Below are 20,751 nucleotides of genomic sequence, written 5' to 3'. Positions count from 1 at the left end.
CGGCCAAAGATGCCGGCTCGGTCATGTGATCAGCTGTGTCCAATCACAGCTGATCACATGTAAACAGGGAAATGCCAGTTATCTGCATTTTTCTCCTCTCGAGCTGTGATTGACAGCTCAAGAGGAGAGCCAGTAATCAGCATTCTGCGGAGGGGACATGTACACTGATCATCAAATCACTGATGATCAGTGTGCCCTGATGATCAGTGTAGCCTCAGCAGTGCCACCTGTCAGTGTCCATCAATGCTGCCTCATTAGCGCACATCAGTGAAGAAAAATCACTTATTTACAAAATTTTATAACAAAAACAAACTTTTTTTTTTTTTTCAAAATTCAGTGGTTTTTGGTTTAAGAAAAAATAAAAAAAAACCCCCAGAGGTGATTAAATACCACCAAAATAAAGCTCTATCTTATCTGTCACAAACAAATGATAAATTTCATATGGGTACAGTGTTGCATGACTGCAATTTTCATTCAAAGTGCAATAGCGATTAAAGCTGGAAATTGACCTGGGCAGGAAGGGGTATAAGTAAGTGCCCTGTAGGCTTGTGGTTAAATAGGACAGATTATAGAACAAAATGTGAGCATGCACAACTATAAAAACACTAGTCAAAATAGTGTCTGTAAATGACATACTTAGATTTTGCAAAACTATATTGCTGGAAAGCTCACCCCCCCATAAGTGTAATTAGGTGAAGTAGTTGTCTATATTAAATCTTACTCTGGGCTGTTAAAAATTGTACATGGTTTAAATCTCATCTTTTTCTCAACAGTGTGCTACATACTTGGGCCTCTGCTGCTTTATTGCTGCCGATGACATAGAGGTAATAAGGCTGACCACCAGCTAAATTAAATATTTTCAACTGATAAATTTCCTTTGCTTAAAGTTTTTTTTTTTTTTTATTGACTAGGACTTGTATGGAACAATGGAGTGTTTGGAAAACCTCTTCACGAAGCAATATCGTTCTGAAGGTGGGGCTGATAGCTGTTCAGCACTTCACATCCAAGCTCTCCAATCATGGACCCTTTTGCTAACCATCTGTCATACAAGTGAAGCAAAGAAGAAAATAGACATGTAGGTAACACTGGTTGATTTTAACTTTAGAAATGGCCTGTTTATCTAGATGAGAACAAATGGATTAGTTTGCTGCTTGGAATTGTTCTTTAGAGCTGCTTTGCTGCAAAGGTTTATATTTGTAAGTAGTCTTTTAAAATGCCAAATTGGTTACTTTCTATTTGCCACTCTTGTAGACATCTACCGAAACTTCCACGACTGCTTTCCTGCGAGGATGTAAACATGAGAATTACAGCTGGGGAAACACTGGCTGTTCTGTTTGAAATTGCGCGAGAAGCGGATGCAGTAAGTGTTTTTTTGGGCTATTAATAGTTGTATTTATGGACAGTTTTCAGATTTCAGTGGATAATTCAGGGTCTGAGTTTACACCCACATTTTGGTTTGTCCATGGATATTTGTAGCATGCGATTGATATCTACAACACTTTGTAGAGGGTTACTGAGTATTTATGAACCTAGTACATTGTGTAGACCTGTAAAGAAACTGCCATGGCAATATAACTCAAATGAGTCTGTCCTGTTTTTTTAAATTGCAACTTAGACTTTTTTGGGTCATATCCACTTATATGGATATGAAGAAGCATGTGACAGTGTTGGAAGTCCAAAGCCTTGTGTGAACTAGGACTTCAGCACCATGTAGCTCTCTTTGGGCTTTGCCTTCACTCCTGGAGTAGTGAAAGTAAAGTGTAGGCTTCTGGTTAACCACTTGAGCACCAGAGGATTTACCCCCCTTAATGACCAGGCCTCTTTTTGCTACTCGGCGCTGCACTAATTCAACTGATAATTGCGCGGTCATGCAATGCTGCACCCAAACAAAATTTACGTCCTTTTTTTCACACAAATAGAGCTTTCTTTCGGTGTAATTTGATCACCTGTGCGCTTTTTATTTTTCGCGCTATAAACAAAGGCCAAAAATTTTGAAGAAAAACAATATTTTTTACTTTCAGCTATAAAAAAATATATAGTAAACTCAAAGTTGGTTATAAATTTAGGCCAAAATGTATTCTGCTCCATGTTTTTGGTAAAAAAAATCCCAATAAGTGTATATTGATTGCTTTGTGTGAGTTATACCGTCTACAAACTATGGTATAAATACTGCAATTTACGCCATTTTTCTGCTATACAGCGCTGCGCTAGTTTAACGGACAATTGCGCGGTCATGCAATACGGTACATAAATGAAATTTACATCCTTTTTTCCCCACAAATTGAGCTTTCTTTCGGTGGTATTTGATCGCCTGTGCAGTTTTTATTTTTTGCGCTATAAAAACAAAGGCTGACAATTTTGAGGAAAAAAAACTATTTTGGACTTTTTGCTATAAAACATGTCCAGTAAAAAAAAATGCAAAAATCAAATTTAGTCATAAATTTCTGCCAAAATGCATTCTGCGACATGTCTTTGCTAAAAAAAATCCCAATACGTGCAAATTGGTTTACGTGAAAGTTATAGCATTTACAAATGGCGGGAAAGATACTGGAATTTTAAATTTTTATTTATACTAATGGCGCCGATCAGCGACTTTTGGCGGCAATCAGCGACATATGGCGGCAACCAGCGACTTATGGCAGGACTGCGGGATAGCGGCGGACATTTTGACACGGGGGGGACTGACTTGGGGTCACTGACATCCCCAGTGACACCAATACAGTGATCAGTGAAAAAAAAACCACTGAAACTGTACTAATGTCACTGGGGAGGAAGGGGTTAACATTTTTAGAATTTGCAGTGTAAGGGGAGTGTTTTACTAGGGGGCGGGGGTGTGTACTGGACGGGGGAAGGGAGGGGGGAGCTGATCGAGGGAGAGAAACTGCAGCTTCTCACAAGCTGTCAGAGAACTGACACAGAACAGGGCTGTGTGTAAACAATGCAGCCCTGCTCTGTGTTAGCGATCACCGGCAATCGCGGGAAAACGGCCGGTAAAAAACGGCTGTGACCCGTCGGCTGACACCCGCGGGACAGGTAGGGCGGGCGCGCGCCTCGCATGCGCCCCCTTCCTGTTTTGAAGGCAGCCGTTTTAAAACTTGCTTTTGCCTACGAGCGCCGCCCTGCCACTGTTTATATGCGGTGGCTGGGCGGCAAGTGGTTAAGTCTGCATTAAAGTGAGCCTGTTGCTCTGCCCTGTATGGGAAGGACACAGATTTACTTGAGTTGGGCACTGGGAGCTGCTGTTTGCACTGCTTTTCAAAATTATCTGTTGACTGTTCACCTTCTGAGGGACTTTGCGCTGACATCTACTCTGTGGCACTTTTTCCTGCCATTCAGTATAAAGCAGTGGTCTTCAAACTGTGGCCCGGGGGCCAGATGTGGCCTTTTGCTTGCCTTTATTTGGCCCTCGGTGCACTTTTTCATCCAACTGATACAATTGCTACAACTAATTGCCGCTACTGATGTCAATGAGGCATTATTTATACCATTTACACCAATGATGGGGCACTATTCCTCCCACTGACACCATTGATTAGGCATCCCCCCCCCCCCCCCCCCCCCCCACGAACACCAACAATAGGACACTATTCCTACTGCTCACACCAATGATGGGGCACTATTCCCCCCCCCCCCATGAAACCAACTGTAGGACACTATTCCTCCCACTAACACCATTGATGGGGCGCTATTCCTGTCACTGACACCCAACAATAGGACACTATTCCTGCCACTGTTCACCAATTTGGCACTATTCCTCCCACTTACACTAATGAAGGGGTGCGATTCCTCCCCCTAATAACAAAAATGTATTTACTTCCACTGATGCCGGGACAATTTCTACTCCCAATGGCCATAGTCCGGCCCCTGAAAATCTGATGGACCGTAAACTGGCCCTATGCTTAGAAAGTTTGTATACCGCTGGTGTAGAGGAAGCATCCTGTTCCTGCCTTGCAGAAGAGCAACTTGGAACTCTGATCTACAATCCATGCTATTCTTACTGTCTGCCTACAGTGACTCCAATCACCTCCTGGTCTTTTCGGCCTCCAGCTAAGGCCTTGTCTGATACCTTGATACCTAATTGTTTCACTGTCACATGGTTGCAACAGGTCTGTATCCAGACATAGGGAAAAGTCCTGTCTCTGCTACAGGTGAGCCCAGCTAACTCCTACTTTTTTTTTTTTTTGGAAATGTTTACCCTGAGGACACTAGTGTCTGGAATCTAGCAACCCTATGGATATAGGGCCCAACCCATAGCAACCCTCTAATTCCATTGTCAGGGATTTCTATTGTATTCATAGATGACTGACCAAATTCACCCTCTTCCTCAGATAATGACTGTAAAGACAAATGTTGTTCCGCACCTTCAGCAAAGTCTCCCCTCAGCTTTTGAGTAGCGTGGACCGTTGGTTACAGTGACTATTTCTGACTTGGTTCGAAGTCTCCGTCCAATGGAGACCTTTTTTTTAAGACGTCAGTCTCCCGTCATTACCTCAGAGTGAAGAGACCATTGAGTCCCTTGGGCGTAACCCATTGTTAGGTTGTAAGTGTCATTTTCCAATGCTGGAACCCATGTAGTTCCATGTTGGAAAGGTCCACAGCAGGTTTGCTTTCTACTAATGTTACCCCTCTTTAAGGTGAATTTGTTCAAACTCCTGGTGCTCCTGCAGATGTTTAACTTTCTCTCATTACTTCCTGGTCCTTTTTAGCTCCCATCTCGGCTGTTTTGGCTCTAGTTTTTGAGCAGGTTGGGCCAGGCACTCTAATGTTACTCTTCACTACGGGGTTTCTATCATAAGATGTTTTCTAGTCTCCCAGAAGTAGTTCCTTCTACATCTTGGGAACCCTTTTTGGGGCTGTTTTTTACCATGCAAGTTTTGTATGTAGGTACAATGCATTTCCATCCAAGGTCCTCATGTGTTTGGTTACTGTTGCTTTAATTCCCAGTCACTGATGCAAGTCATTTTTGTAGGGTCCATTCATACCAGGCACCGCTTTAGAACGCAATGGTCTGTGCGTTCTGGCTAATATTGCCGCTCTCTACTGCACTTCCCACCCCCACCCCCTCTTAAGTTAAATTGGCTGCAGTGCAAGGCGATTCCTCACTCTGCAGTGCACAGAATAGTGCATACTTCCTGCAACCACCACAAACGCAGCAGTGTGAATCAGGCACAGACGAGTAATTTTGCCTTGTCATGCGGTGGGACTGTGCTTGAGTATCCAGTCCGCACAGTCCCACCGTATCTGGTGTGAATGGACCCTTAGTTTGTCCCCTGGGGAGTGTGCCATATTAATTTACAAGGAATAACGCTGAATTTTCTTTACTAATGGTTTTAAATAAAATGGGCTTTAGTTCATTAAAGACTTTATTGCACCAAAGTTGGCAAGGTTGTTATATTTACTGCACGTGGTACAGTATTGCATTTTGTATGAAAGATTGCATTATTATACAGTATTTGTATAGCGCCAGAAGGTTTGCTCAGCGCTGTACATTATAGTGGGGGACTGTGCATGAGACAATACAGTAACAAAATACACCAGGAGTTCGAGGGCCCTGCTCTTTCGAGCTTACAATCTAGGAGGGAGGGGAAAGTGGTACAGGAGGAAGTGGCTGTGGGGGATGGAGTGGAGGAGATCGGCAGTTAGGTGAGGGTGGGGTAGGCTTCCCTGAAGAGATGGGTTTTCAGGGTGCGCCTAAAGGTGAGGAGGGTAGGTGACAGTCTGATGGATTGGGGTAGTGAGTTCCAGAGGACGGGGGAAGTCCTGGAGAAGTCCTGCAGTCGGGCGTGGGAGGTGGAGACCAGGGAGCTAGAAAGTAGGTCTTGTGAGGAGTGACTATTACGGGTTGGGTGGTATTTGGGTATCAGATCGGTGAGGTAGTTTGGGGTAGCATTATGAATGGCTTTGTATGTCAGTGTTAGTAGTTTGAATTTGATGCGTTGGGCAATCGGAAGCCAATGGAGGGAATGTCGGGGGGGATGGCAGAAGAGTGGTTGGTAAGGTGGATGAGTCTGGCCGCTAAGTTCAGGATAGACTGAAGCGGGGATAGTCTGTGATGAGGTAGGCCGGTGAGGGAGTTGCAGTAGTCCAGGCGTGAGATAATGAGGGAGTGAATGAGTTTAGTAGTGTCTGGGGTTAGGAACATACATATTTTGGAGATGTTACGGAGGTGGAGCCTGCATGAGCTTGCTAGCGATTGGACATGGGGTTGGAAGGACAGGTTTGAATCTAGAGTGACACCTAGGACTTTGGCTTGCGGGGTGCGACTGGTGGCGTTGGCCGTGATGGAGAGGGTGGAGGGGCGCGTGCTGGGGGGAAAATTAGGAGCTCGGTTTTGGAAAGGTTCAGTTTTAGGAAGTGGAGCGACATCCAGTCTGATGTCATTCAGCAGGTGGGTGATACGGGCGGAGACAAAGGGTGAGTTGAGGGGTGGAGAGGTAAATTTGCGTGTCATCAGCGTAGAGGTGATAGTTGAAGCCGTGGGAGTGTATCAGTTTGCCAAGGGAGGAGGTGTAGATGGAGAAGAGAAGGGGCCCGAGGACAGAGCCTTGGGGGGACTCCAACAGAGAGGGGGAGAGAGGGAGGTGCTAGCGTTATAGGTAACGCTGAAGGAGCGTTGGGAGAGATAGGAGAGAGCGGAATCTGATGCCGAGGGAGTGTAGTTTATCGAGGAGGGGGTGGTCAACTGTATCGAAGGCTGCGGAGAGGTCAAGGAGTAAGAGGACTGAGTAGTGGCCATTACCTTTGGCAGTTAGCAGGTCACTAGTGATTTTGCATGTGTTCTTACAGTAACACTAGCATCAGGCTGAACATAAATTCGGTAAAGCATTTTGAGCTGGCAATAGGGATTTCAGCAGGTAATAGTCCATAATTCCACACCTTGAGATATTTATGCATTCTGAATTGAACACAATTGGGGGAAACGACTGGAGGAAATCAAAGGCGTTAAGCACAGAAAAAAAGATTTACTTTAGGATAAAGTACCCAATAGGGAAATTTCACCTTTATTTTAGGTGCCCTAATTTATATTTCCTCTGTGGTAGAGAGATATGATGTATGCTGGCACTTGCTGGTTTTTTTTTTTTTGTACAAATGTACAGAGGTTCTTTTATAAAGGGGTTGTAAATGCATTCTCTGCAGTAAGCAAAAAAAACTTGCATGATCAGTTCTCACCCCACCCCTGCTAAATACTTACCTGAGCCCAATCACAATCCAGTGCTATGCCCAAGAGCAGCGTTGCTGCACTCTGTCCTCCCTGCACATGGAGGCAGCCATTGACTCCTGAGTCAGTCGTATTCAGGGGGGCAGGGTTGAGTCGCACCATATTTGTCAAAACAATCTGGCTTGGGAGTGAGCCTGCACGTCAGCCCTGATAGAAAGCGCTTGCCATAGGGGCAGACACCAAAGATCACGCAGTGCTAGCAGAAAACCCAAGAAGTGGCATTGCACAGAGCAGGTAAGTATAGCAATCCCCCCTCCCCCCCAATGGGCATTAGTAACTCTAAAAATGTGTCCAATTTCTGGTGTATAGAACTAGCTTTACATATTTTTATTGTATTTCTGTGCATAGAAACTTGTTATTTTTGTAGTTGGTGTAATGTCATGCAGTTTGATTTTTGCCTAATGGCATTCACAAGCTATGTCCCATTAATGGAATGCCAGATGAGCTCCATTCAGTGTACAACAGCTTTGGCCTGGATGGACATCAACCAATGGGAAAGGCCTTCTGCATAGTTTGGCTTTAGATATGGTGGAATTTTGTTTTTTAGTAGCCAGTTGGAAAATGTGGGGGTGGGAGTTTTTTGGTTGGGTGGGGGGATGAATATTTGTAGTTTACACTTACATCCTGGGTTGCAATTTTTAGATATTAAGCATTATAAAGTGAACCTGTTGTGTGAAAAACTGGGGTCTGCCACTTAAGATCATATCTTAAAAGTACTACTTACCTGGCTGTCCATTGGTTTCTAGTCCCTAAGCCAAAAACACAAAGCTAGTGGAAGATCAACTTGATTCATGTTAGGGACTTATTGCTAGCCTTTAAATGTTAAAACCTGTATGTACTTAAAATGCTAGCTGCTTGGCTGTCACCCTTTTGCTTAGCAAGCATGTGGTTGAGTAACTCTGATACTTCTTACATTTTATGATTTGCATACCGGTTGTTGCTCAGTGACTCGTGTATTAACCTCCCTGGAGGTATTCCCAAGTGTAGCTTGGGGAGAAGTATCCGCACCACAAGCGGTAACCCTGAGCTACACTCGGGAATACCTTGCAGCGTTGCTTCAAGATCCCTTCTGCACTTGCGTTGTCCTTCGCTCCCGCATCTGTCTTCCGGGTTCCATTCCCTGCGATGTCAGGAAGTACAGGGGATGGAACTGGCGGGAAATTTAAATGTCAGTCTCGATTGCAGCGGAGGATTGGCATTAAGCCTGGGGGATGGTGGCAAAATGTTCATTCAATAGTCACTCTTGAGCCAGCCTACAAAGTTCTACTGCGGTGGTACTGGGCCCTGGCTCGGACTGCTCACTTTAATCCGACTGGAGGAGATAGGTGTTTCCGGAACTGTGGTCTACACGGGGACGTCTTGCACATTTGGTGGTCGTGCCTGCGATTGATAGGCTTCTCTTCTAGGGTTTTTGGTTTGCTAAAAACGCTATTTCATATTACGGTCCGTAGGGATGCAGGGGTGGCCCTCCTGCATTGCCCAATTTTGGGTCTGTCTAGGTCGCAGCAGAAATTGGCATCCTACCTATTTATTTTGGCCAAACGTGCTATAGCTCAAGCTTGGAGAACCCCTTTGGTTGTCTTCCAGGGGGTGAGGACCCGGATGAATGCTATGTTCAATGAACAGATGTCTAGCATTCTTCATGATTCTCATCTGAGATTCCTTGAGGTTTGGGAACCTTGGATACGTTATTCCTTGCCATCCTTACCTCCTACTAGTTATGGCCTCTTATAGTCACTGCCTGTGCTAGCCCTGGATCCGTTATCCTTTTTAGTTTCCCTTCCATGCTTTCTTTGATTCCTCTTTTTGTTCTATTTTCTTTTTCCTTTCTTCTAACCTTTTTTTTTTTTTTTCTTTCTTTTCCGATATGTTGGATTACTGCTGCTATTTGGTTCGGCTTTTGCCGTCCCTTGATATCATTGGACATTTCGTTAGACGAATACAAGTCAGCAGGATGTCTGTTATTCTGCTTTGCCTCTGTGTGGGTGTATTTATAGCTTGTATTCTTAAAACAAAACTTTTTCAATAAAAAATATTGAAACAGAAAAATGTCAGTGACATTCACTAAATACACTAAAATCACATAGTAAAACATTACTGTATCAAAGCATTTCACATTTTGTCCCTAGTGCTTTATCCTGTGCCCTGCCTGCATATTTACTGTTCTTTCTGCCTGGATACTGAGAAATGTCCATGGTGTCCAAAAAGCTTCCCTTTAGGTCAAAAGCGGTTTTAGACCAGCTAGAACACAGCGATATTAAATTAGAACCACTTGTAGAATTGAATGATGATTCATGGGGAAATTCGTCAAGACACTGAAAACGATTTTGCGACTTTGCTCAGTCATGTGTGAACTTGGCGCTATATTTCAAATTTCAGTGTTTTTGTTTGAGTAGATTATTGAATTGAATTTATTATTATTTAATAACTTTTTATGATTTCATGTTTAAAATTTTAACGTACCCAGGATGTTTACTAGACTCTTGTTCGGACAGATTTCAGTGAGTTATTCCTAAAATTACAGGCCTACAATAAAAAAACTACATATTTCCATGCAGAAGTACTGCTTTGAGCACAGAAATACTGACATAATCAGACCGCTAGGGAGGTTAAAAACAGTCAACATAATGGGCAAGTAACATTTTCAGGCTGCTTCAAGTAAATTTTACCACCACCGATTAAGCCAAATGGCTGTATTCTACATATGATGCAGCAGTAGCTAGGTTTGATCTTTTTCAATTGGCTGTGCTCAGAGCGGTGACACACAGCATGAGAAAATTCAGGTTGCATGTACAAGTGTTTTGATTTTCACTTTTACCCTCTTTTTAGGTGTAAGCTTTTGTAACTAGTACTAAATATTTTTTTTGCCACTTAGGATTTTTATTATGAAGACATCGAACCTTTGACTCAGACATTGAAAGCTTTGGCTACTGACTGCAATAAACACAGAGCCAAAGTAGACAGACGAAAGCAACGCTCGGTTTTCCGGGATGTACTCAGAGCTGTTGAGGTATACTAATACTTTTACAGTTGTACTTATGTTCTAATTGTGGGTTAATGCTGTATGTGGTGCCTAAAATGATGCCAACTTGGAACAATTGAAATTTGTTTATGTGCAGGATGGAGACTTTCAGGCTGAAACGATCCGCTTTGGTAGAGAGCGCATGCACATTGACTGCTGGGTGAAAAGGCTCACGTATGATGTTTTCAAGGAGCTGTTTGGCTCTGGAATGCAGTTTCATCTTCTGGTAAGGTGATATTTGTTTACGAAATTTTCATCTTGGCCTATTAACAGGGAAATGGATTGCCATGTCTTTTTGAATTAATCAGTTTTCTGTCATATGTTTGGCTCAATGTACATCTACATGTTCAAACTGCAATGACCAGCTTACATATAGCAGGTACTTGCTTCATCACACATGCTGGTACCTATGTTACACTATTGTAGAACAGCCTTTTCTGAGTTCCAGATCGCCATGTTTTCTACTGTGTCAAGTACCTATGTGTTAACCTTGGTAACACTGCCACTGGATTGCTTTTACATATCACCTAGAAGAGGAATCTAGTGATCTAGTGATTACTGGGTGACTCTAACCCAATGTACCTTTCCAGCTAACCAGAAATTAAATTAGTATGCGTTAAACAGGGTTTAGTTGCACAACATTTACAAATGCTGTATATGTGAGAACCCCACTGCTTCATCAAGGCACCTCTGTACAGTGTGGTCCCTACTCTGAGAAACTCTATTTTGAAACATACATACAATATATACAACCGCAGCAATGGATACATGAATAGCAGTTTTACCCGGGGAGCCCATTTTCTCATTTAAAGCTAGTCCTAAATCAGAACTGTTACTGTTCTTGTTCACGCTGAGAACAGTGCAGTAGTAATTGTTGCAGTACAGTTTACCTAGTTTGATGCATGAACAAATGATTCTAACTTGTATTTTACATAGGTGAGCACTGCATTAAAGGATTTATTTATGTCGCTATGTGGCACCCAAATACAGTACATATACATAGATTTTTTTTTTTTTTCCCTTTTTAGACAAATGGCTTTCTGCGCAGTATTTTTGAGCTTGGACCACCTTTGTGCTTGAGTGCAGCTGATATTGGAGCAATGAAAACCTCCCGTGTTGAAAGGGTAAGTTGTGAACTTGCATATCCTAGCAATAACTGTATAGCACTTTATTTTTTTGGAGCTTTGATAAGACTGATGTCTGAAGTAATAAATTCATTACACTGACAGGGATGCTCAATTCCCGCCCACTATGTATCCCGGGCTCCACATTCCCAACTGCGGGCCCAGTACATGCATAGTGGGTGTTGGCGGGTAGAGGATGGAGGACAGCGGACACATGTCCTCTCTCCTCCCCTTGTTCCTGACCCAGAAGTGACATGTATGCCTTCACGTACGGGTCCTTGAACATTGAGGCCAGGAAAGAATGTAATGCAGTGCGATCTGCAGTGATTTCAGTTAAGCACAGGGGAGACATGCAGGTTTTTTTTTTAGACCCTGAATGTCCTTAGAGACCCAAAAATCATCACATAAGGGACTTTAAAAGGCAAGTGGTTAAATTTTTTTACAAAAACTTTACTTTTTCCATCACATAGGGGACAGAGGATACACCCCCCTTCCTGACAGGCTATTTTTTTGCAATACGGCACTGCATTACTTTAAATGACAATTGTGCAGTCATGCAACACTGCCCAATTGAAGTTTACATCCTTTTTTTTTTTTTTTCTTCCTCCCACAAAAGGAGCCTTCTTTCAGTGGTATTTGGTTTCCTCTGCGGTTTTTATTTTTTGCGCTATAAACAAAAACATTTAAAAAACTGAGTTTTTGCTATAAAACCAATCCAGTAAAAGATTTAAATTAAATTGTCAAATTTAAGCCAAAATGTATTCTGCTACATGTTTGCTTAAAAGAATTAAAAAAAAAAAAAAAAAAAATCCCTGTACACAAGTTATAGCGGGACTGCGGCAGGCATTCTGACACTGGGTGGAAACTGACTAACTGTCACGGACATCCCCAATGACCCTAATACAGTGATTGTTGCTAATAAAAAGCACTGACACTGTACTAATGACACTGGGCAAGAAGGGGGCTTACATCTGGGCGATCAAAGGGTTAGCTATGTGCTGTTTTACGAAGTGTGCAGTGTGTGGTTTACTATGCAAGCATGCTGCTTTGTATTGCTCTGCTATGCAGAGCAATACAAAGTGGTATGCTGGTGATGGGAGAGATCTGTGTTTACATACAGACCTCTCCCGTCAGTGTTTACAGTAGGTGAGCTGCATGGAAAATTGTTGATGGACAGGTGTAATGCGTTTAACAAAGGCTTGACTTTGACAATAGATAACAATTGGCATTTGTACAAGAAACTACAATCGCTGACAATTCAGATTTCTTGGATATGCAAGATGCTTTTGTTTTTTTAACCGAAATTTATTTTTCACCACTTAAGCACATGAACAACTCTGCTGCATTCAAAGCTCGCACAAAAGCTAGAAGCAAACTGCGTGACAAGAGAGCAGATGTTGGAGAGTTCTTCTAAATATTCAGGATGGGATCCAACCTGCAAATGTGTAAACTTGGCAAATAAAAAGGACAATTTAAGAGTTGGCTAAGGCTGACCTCACAAGTGGATAAATGGCTTTAGCAGTTTCAGTTGGGATGGGACGAGATGTACAGTATACATGTTTGTAATGGCAGAAGTATATTTATTCTTTATGTATTAAGCCCAGCTATGTAATGTTTTTCCTTGTGTCTTGTATAGCATTGCCCTATATAGTAGTCTTGCTGAACAAGTGTTCCTGTCCTGTACACTTAGCCTTTTTTTGTTTTTCTCTTGTAGTGGGTTTCTGTGCTATGGTTCACCTCCTATAAGCATATAAACTGTTTGCTGCATGAGCCACAACTGATTCATGTTTTATATCTGAAAAAAAAAAAACCTTTGCATGGTTCCTACTGGATTTTTGGTGACATATAGGGGAGATTTGTGAATTATACCTGATCTAATCTGTTTTTGCTGTAACTTGATTTAAGGTCACTTTGCATTAGGCTGCTCCTGTGTGCACATTTATCTTGAGTGTTATACATGAATTTGTGTAATTGTAACATTGTGTTTTAAAGTGTACTATTAAATAAACTATATAATGTGCTTATTGCTTAATATTGTCCTATGTACAAGGCAGCATGTCTTTACTCAATGTCTTCGTATTCACATTTAGGCTGCAGCCCTGTTTTGAAGAAAGTTTGGTGCTGTACAAATTCAAAATACCAAACAGACTATGCCATACAAAATCACAGGTTTTGAATTGGGACATGCTCCAGTTTCCCCTTCTGGTTTACTGGCATCTTGTATTCTGGTTGGATGGGACAGTCTGCTTGTAGCAATTAAGACTTTTCCTTGGCTGCGTACAAGTACAGTGGAGGAAGAATTGAATGTTGCATATCAACATGTAGTGCAGAAACTATTGTCTGTCTTCCACTTATGAATCATTGCACAAACTATTAAACCGAATTCTAAGAATGTTCTCTGGTTGGCTGATGTGGCGAGAGACCCTCACAATCTCAGCCAATCAGAGGAAACCTAGAAAATAAAAGGCATTGCTTAGGCGAACTTGATTTTGGTCTGGGAGCAGGATAGGATGTCCCATCCTACTGCCAAACACAACACTGTTTCTTAGGCTACATGCAGTTGATAGTGCTTTAGTGAAGGAAATTGTCTTTGTTCCAAGCTAGTTGATGATCACCATAACTTGGAGTTGGGCTAGAATTGTATCCATGTCCAAAAATGGTGCTTTGTCTGCAGCTGACAATGGGATCATCAGAATGACTGACCTGTTTTGCCCTATAAATGGCAGCCACATTCATACCTAATTTGGGTGCTAGTGATGTAATGTGGATGTTGACACAAATGTTTACACTCTGCCTGCATTTTATGCACAATTTTATAAAATAACAGGCTGCAATGTCCATGGGGATGCTTGTCTGCATGAAAGGGCAAAATATTCACTCCAGGTGAGTGCCAAATCTGCATAACCCCTCCAGACACGCAGGTGCTGGCCCAATCTGATCACAGATGCGATGGAAAAACAATGGTTGGCTGCACAAACAGCAATGTGGTGGATAAAATACTTTTTATTGGAATCCTTTACATGCAATATAAGAACAGGACAGAGGAGCAGTAGACGTGTTTCACACAAACATGTGCTTAGTCATATTCTGTTTAAAGCTTCTTGACAAGTGAAAATCAGTAATAACAGCTGATGACAATTGGCAATTAAACTTGAATCAGGGATAACGGTATACAAATCACATGACACAATTTTAAAAAACATGGCACATATACTGACAGAAATGATAACGCACCTCTGATATGCGTCGTACCTAGAACAAATCAAATATATAAACTTTGGAACTGGCATAATAAGCAGGGATACTTAAAACCCTTATTTACGGTGCAGGAAGGGAAAAAACATAAATATATAATAAAGAAAATATATAATAAAATCAACCATACTCACAAAAATGAGTAAAATCCTTCGGCATTCAGCCCTTGAGGGATGTGTGTCTACAAATGAAAAAATCCAAAAAAACTGCACAGAACACAAAAGGTGTCACCCCCCCCCCCCCCCCCCCTAGCAGACTTAACCCTTTATCACTTGGATGCCAACTATGGGGCAATCACCACCTTGTAAAGAGTTGAGGTCTAGATACATTGGTGGAACAATTTTTCTCACCCCCAGATGTTCACAAAACCTATCCTTCAGCTTTCTATTTGTTCTGCATATTGTGTATGATGAGCAAGGCAGGTGATGAGAGAAATGACATATTTGGTGTTACAATTAAAACATTTTTTTAATGTAAGACTTTTCTATTACTGGTAGAACAAACTAATCATGTGGGAACAGGACAAGCAATCCAATGCACCACATTTTAAATTGCCCTGAAAGCCAAGTAGATGAAATCTGTTGGATTGAAAAAAAACTTAGGGATAAGGTCCTGCCCAGAGAAGGTACCCTTCTGGAAATGTTAATATCCTTGTTCAGGATTTTGAAACAAATATTGTCTTTTGTATAAAATCTGTAAATATTTGACTATATTTGTCCAGATTCAGAACTGTAAGACAAAACCAAAGGACTACTAAATTTATCTGATTGTGCCCTGATGATCAGTGCTGATCTTTTCTGACAATTGCTGGTTATCGGCAGTACGTTCCTCATGATGTGACAGCGTGAGGAAAGTGCAGCCGGAAACTGCATTTATCTGCTGTCACTGATCACATAGAATCAGAGCACCTGACATACAGGGCTAGCTCTACCACTAGGTGAACTAGACCTCCGTCTAGGGTGCACGGCTGTCCAGGGCACAGCCATGGATACACTACTCCCTGCTGTGGCTGGCTCTAGGGGGGTGCTGGTGTGGGCTCCCCCCCCCCCCCCCCCGATTTCGGTTGTCTTTCTAAGGCTGGCATGACAGGAGAGAGCTGGGAGGTGCAGGTGATGCTTTCCCTCTCCTACCAGTGGAGTGATCCTCCATATAGCCAATGACACAGGATCACTTACATCAGCATGTTCCATGTGATTCATTCCTGCCAGTAAGTTTGGGGGGAGAGCTTACAGGCTAGGGGAACTGCACAAAGGGGGGGGGGGGTAATTGTGTTGAGGTTTTGTGCTGGGAAAGGAAATGGGGATTTGGGGGAGGATTTGTGCAAGGGTGGAAAGTGAGGGGAAAGAAGGTAGTCACTAGAAGGTGAAGTAGAACTACAGGTTATGGTTTTTTTGGGGGGGGGGGGGGGGGGGAGGGTGCAAGTAGCTGGTCTTGCCCAGGGTGCAAAATAGTCTAGCGCCAGCCCTGCTTCCATGGGATCAGAACACCTTTATATAGTATCATGGCACCTTGCATGGGACCAGAGCACATGTACAAACCAATGGCAACCACCCCAACCTCTAACTAGCCTTTGTGGCAAGGAGCACATGGAAGGGCAACACACATCAAAAACAAATTCCCAGTTCACTTACCAGCTAGCCTGCAACAGAATCAAATAGACCCTGTTTGACAGTTAATGTTAAAAACAAGGGGGTTTAGTTGCACACATCCAGTGTACAATGGAAGGGATGTGGTCTACCCATCAGCAGCCGGTGACTGACAGATCACCATGGAACCCCTGGGGACCTCTCACTGAACCCTAGTTTTATAGAATGTCTATCTTTTAGTAGATTTTTTTTTTTCCTGTGAAATTATTTTATTTAGTTTTCAGAGGATAACAGGCTCAAGTTTTTCCATGCAGGGAACACAATTACATAGAACATTAGTCAGAGTAAACATAAGCAATCAAATTCAATTGAGTGTATGGGATCCTGGACCAACAATCGGGTGTTCATATTCCCGGAAAGTTCCCTGGAGCCAGAGATCCTGACAAAACATTCTAAGGAGAGAGAACCAGAAAAAAGGAAGGGTGAGGAGGGGGGAGAATGGGAGGGGAAGTCGCCCCCCCCCCCACCCCCTTCCCAAACACAGGGCCACCTCATGTACTGCATTATGAGTGGCCTAAACTGTTTGGAAGAAGAGAAGGTAGGGAGTAATTGATACAGGGTTCCCAGGTTTTAAGATATTTGGAATGAAATTTGGGTCTTTTAGATACTGCACATTTTTTGTTTGCCAATAAAGCAGTCGTACAATCTTTTACTCCTTGAAATGGGACTGATGGTTTCTTTCAGGCCTGAGCCATAGTCTGTTTAGCAAACTTAAACAGGTCACTAATTTAGCATCCTTACAAATCATCAGATGAAATAAAGTATGTAACAGGCCAAAGACCCTGCACCAGAAACCAGTGAAGGATCACGAGGTGTGCATTACATCCCTTCGCTGGCCACAATTCTTGAAGCATCTATCACTGCATCCACGTTTCGCGTGGACTTACCGGGCAGGGACCCAATACCACAACAACTGTACCTTGTTGGCAGATATGAGGGTTGCCATATTAAAGGAGCATTTCTCTACAGTTGACCAGGTTTTACTCCAGTCCTCCAGATCAAAGTGGTTAGGTGACATTCCCACTGTGTCACATTGAAAGGGGTGCTGAGTGCGCTTGATTGTTTAATGAAGCATATTGGGCATATATTATAAACCCATAATATTTAAAAGTAAAACAAATCTTAATGCCTGAATGCAGTTTTGCATTTTTGAAATGTGTAAAACTGTATATATAATTGCAATTATCCAGGTGAATTATTCCTTGCACTTTTCAGGAAAAATCGGGCCTTCCTTTGGTGGCAAATACCTCCTGGATTTTTTATTAGTCCAACAAAAGAAATATTTTTTTCTCAGTGCCTTGGCTTTTAGGCCTGTTCTTTGGGTTATTTGGGGCACTGATTCAGAAAATTGCATTGGCTAGACTTAATCAGCTCTAGTTTCTTAAATATGGTCGAATTTATAGTTTTTTAGTCAGTTTTTTAAAAAGATCTTGTTGATAAACTTATTTTTTTGTTGCCTAATTTGTGTTTTTTGTACAAGTTATCAGATATAAAGAGAATGTTTGCATATTTCAAACTGTAATTTTCCATCAAAAACATTGGATTCTAAAGTAAGTTATTAACTGTGTTACAGTTACAATCATATAGGAGGTGTGTGTATATTGCTACTCATATCATGTAATTTTTGCAAATGGAGCACCATAGAAGTTATAGCTACTTTTTAAATGTTTTTTTTTTATACTACAAGGAGATTGAATAAAACACTACATTAAAATATCTTGATTTTTGACAGGCGACCAGAGTGAAGATCAGTATACAGATTTGATACTGTATCTCAAACCAGAGCTGATATGGGAAAAATTATATTTTTAGAATCAGCAGGTCAAATATACCCAAGCACAGGTCTAACATTCAAGGCACTAAAACGTGTGTTGGCCTGTGTTATCACAGGAAAACTGGCTGAAAATAGTAACAAAAAATCGAGTTATACATTTATTGCCATTACCATGTCCCACAACCAAAAAAAAAACTAAATAAATGCCCCTACTCCTGAAGTTCATTTCCATACCATATATGTGTATATTATTTGTTTTATGTACCCATAGTAGGCCCTAGAAACAATAGTCTACATTTAATTTGTTTAGCTTTTTTATCCTACCTAAACACTGATCGTAAAGGTTTTTTTTTATCCTACCTAAAACATACTGGCTCTGACTTTTGACCCTGACAGTAACCCAAATCAAGCCTACTTATCTGTTTTATCTTTTATTAATTTTTTTTTTTACATGCAGAGTTTTTTTGTTTACATTTTGTCTAATTAGTGTCTCTTTTTCTCCATTCAGAAGAAAACAGAGTACAGGGGTATGTTTTACCAATCACAAGCTACCACAGTGATCATGTGATTAGGTGCTGGGTCCTGGCTCCTGATAGTTTGTAAAAGATCAGGAGCTGTCATTGACAACTTAGTCTCAGTGCTTGGAGCACACTGTGGAGCATGCTTTCAGCACAAACACTAGAATGCATGCAGCGCCTTGGAAGAAGGCCCACTAACATGATACCACTTATTTGCGTGAGGCCATGATGAACGGGTTAAGATCTAATATAATAACCTAACAACTACACCACATAAGAACTGTACTTTTATTTTTGCCATCCGCTCATCCCCCATGGTTATTATCTTTTATATGACTTGATCCTCCCTTAGATTGTAAGCTCTAATGAGCAGAGCCCTCTGATTCCGCATGTACTGAATTATATTGTAACTGTACTGTCTGCCCTCACGTTGTAAAGCACTGCACAAACTGTTGGCGCTATAGAAATCCTGTTATTAAAATAATCATAATAATAATATGGAACCTTTTTTTTAACAACTTCAAGTCCGGACACTTTTACCCCCTTCCTGTCCAGTTCAATTTTGAGCTTTCAGTGCTATCACACTTTGAATTACAATTTCGCGGTCATTCAACACTGTACCCATATGAATTTTTTTAGCATTTGTTTGAGACAGATAAAACTTTATTTTGGTGGTATTTATTCACCACTGGGATTTTTTTTTTTTTTTTGCTATATAAATGAAAATGTCCAAAAATTTTGAAAAGTGTCTTTCTTATAAAAGTTTGCAAATAAATAATCCTCCTTCATAAATCTTGGCCAACATTTATTCAGTTATCTTTTTAGTAAAAAAAAAAAGAAGCATAACCCAGATTAGTTTATAACCAAAAATTATAATTTAAAACCATTCTTTTTACATTTTTTTTTTTTTAATATTTGTTTTTGTTAGTTTTTTTTTAACATACCTAGCTGAACAGTGTTACCCTAGTGACACTGTACTACTTGTTGGGGGTGATGAAGATTTTTTTTTTTATATTACACTGATTGCTTTTACACCCATATAGGCTGTAAATGCAATCATTTCTCCTCTCTGGCTGCATTCTTGCAGCCATTGAGAAATACTGTGCGAGTTGTGATTGATCACAGCTAGTCACATGATACAAGGCTGTTGTGAATAGCCTTGTACCATGTGACCTCTGTGATCATTCACCAATTTCACAAGTAGTAAGCAATGATATCAGGAAGTGACATCTTGCTTACTAATATTCATGTGATCACTGGCCAATCAGTGATCACATGATCGGAACTTCACACAGAGGTCCTGTACAGCGATCGGTGTTCCGCTGAGTCCTCCGGATCGCGGTGCTGCGCGCTCCCAGGGAGCGTGCACAGGCTGTAAATGCAGGTGCCATTTATGAAAGGCAACCCGTTCCTACACTGCTTCCATCCGGCTGTTTATGTACATGGGCCGGATGGGAAGTGGTTAAATATTGAATGATCCATTTTTTTAAATCATTTTTTACTAACTTTTCTCAATTCCTTCTCTGGAGCCTTTACTTTGACAACATTAGGCAAGTTGCATTAGTTGTTTGTGCTTTTTTATGATTTCAGTGGGTTACTTGATAGGGTTTTGTGGAAATAGTTTTTTTTTTTTTTTATGCTCTAGTACTGTAATCTTGATAATTCTGATAATAAACCTTCACAGTTGTGCATATGCCTAAATCCAAATAAAATGCAGTACTAATTCTATATATTTAAATCTCAAATCAAATAACTTTCCGTAGGAAGAGGATTTCAAATAAAAAAAAAGGTTGCTGCACAGGCTAAGAAAAACTGCTGCACAATGTGGCATGTATGAATATTTCAGCTAAATATAATCACAAAATGACTAGAAGAGGAGAAGAGATGTTGCCGGCTTGCTGAATATTTCTGCTGGGCAAGTAGCCAGCAATTTCTAATACTGCAGACATAGCAAAGTAAAGCTTGTTGGATAGAGCAACAAACATACTTGGTCTCCTCCCACTGTCTCTATTCTAGTTCAAGTCATGATGGAAAAAACACTGTGCGCCCAAGCTGTCTAAACGTCTCTGAGATAAAAGTTCTTATGCAAGTTTAAATTTCCATTACGTTTTATCGTGTCTTGGCAAAACAAACAGCCTTTAGCAAAATTGCCAGCCGTTAAGGTCATTTGATTTTAACAATGTCTCAGTATAC

At 41.3% G+C, this 20,751-nt stretch overlaps 1 protein-coding gene across 1 annotated transcript in view; it reads left to right on the top strand.

Annotated features, from left to right (window-relative positions):
* LOC149464700 (interferon-related developmental regulator 1-like) overlaps positions 1 to 13,385 on the top strand; it is a 46,177-nt gene extending 32,792 nt beyond the window's left edge. Inside the window, exons 6-12 of the mRNA XM_089673952.1 lie at positions 774 to 824; positions 912 to 1,075; positions 1,252 to 1,360; positions 10,095 to 10,229; positions 10,339 to 10,467; positions 11,270 to 11,365; positions 12,690 to 13,385. Of these exons, the coding sequence (XP_089530078.1) occupies positions 774 to 824; positions 912 to 1,075; positions 1,252 to 1,360; positions 10,095 to 10,229; positions 10,339 to 10,467; positions 11,270 to 11,365; positions 12,690 to 12,779 (774 nt within the window). The 3' untranslated portion in view covers positions 12,780 to 13,385. The remainder of the gene's footprint in view (positions 1 to 773; positions 825 to 911; positions 1,076 to 1,251; positions 1,361 to 10,094; positions 10,230 to 10,338; positions 10,468 to 11,269; positions 11,366 to 12,689) is intronic.
* Positions 13,386 to 20,751: the final 7,366 nt, after the last annotated feature.

The sequence above is a fragment of the Staurois parvus genome, unplaced genomic scaffold, assembly GCF_062004578.1.
Source record: "Staurois parvus isolate SC_StPar_1 unplaced genomic scaffold, SC_StPar_1.0 ptg000147l, whole genome shotgun sequence".
Taxonomy (NCBI): Eukaryota; Metazoa; Chordata; class Amphibia; order Anura; family Ranidae; genus Staurois; species Staurois parvus.
The sequence above is the reverse complement of the archived record's forward strand: the minus strand, read 5'-3'. Positions and strand labels throughout refer to the sequence as shown.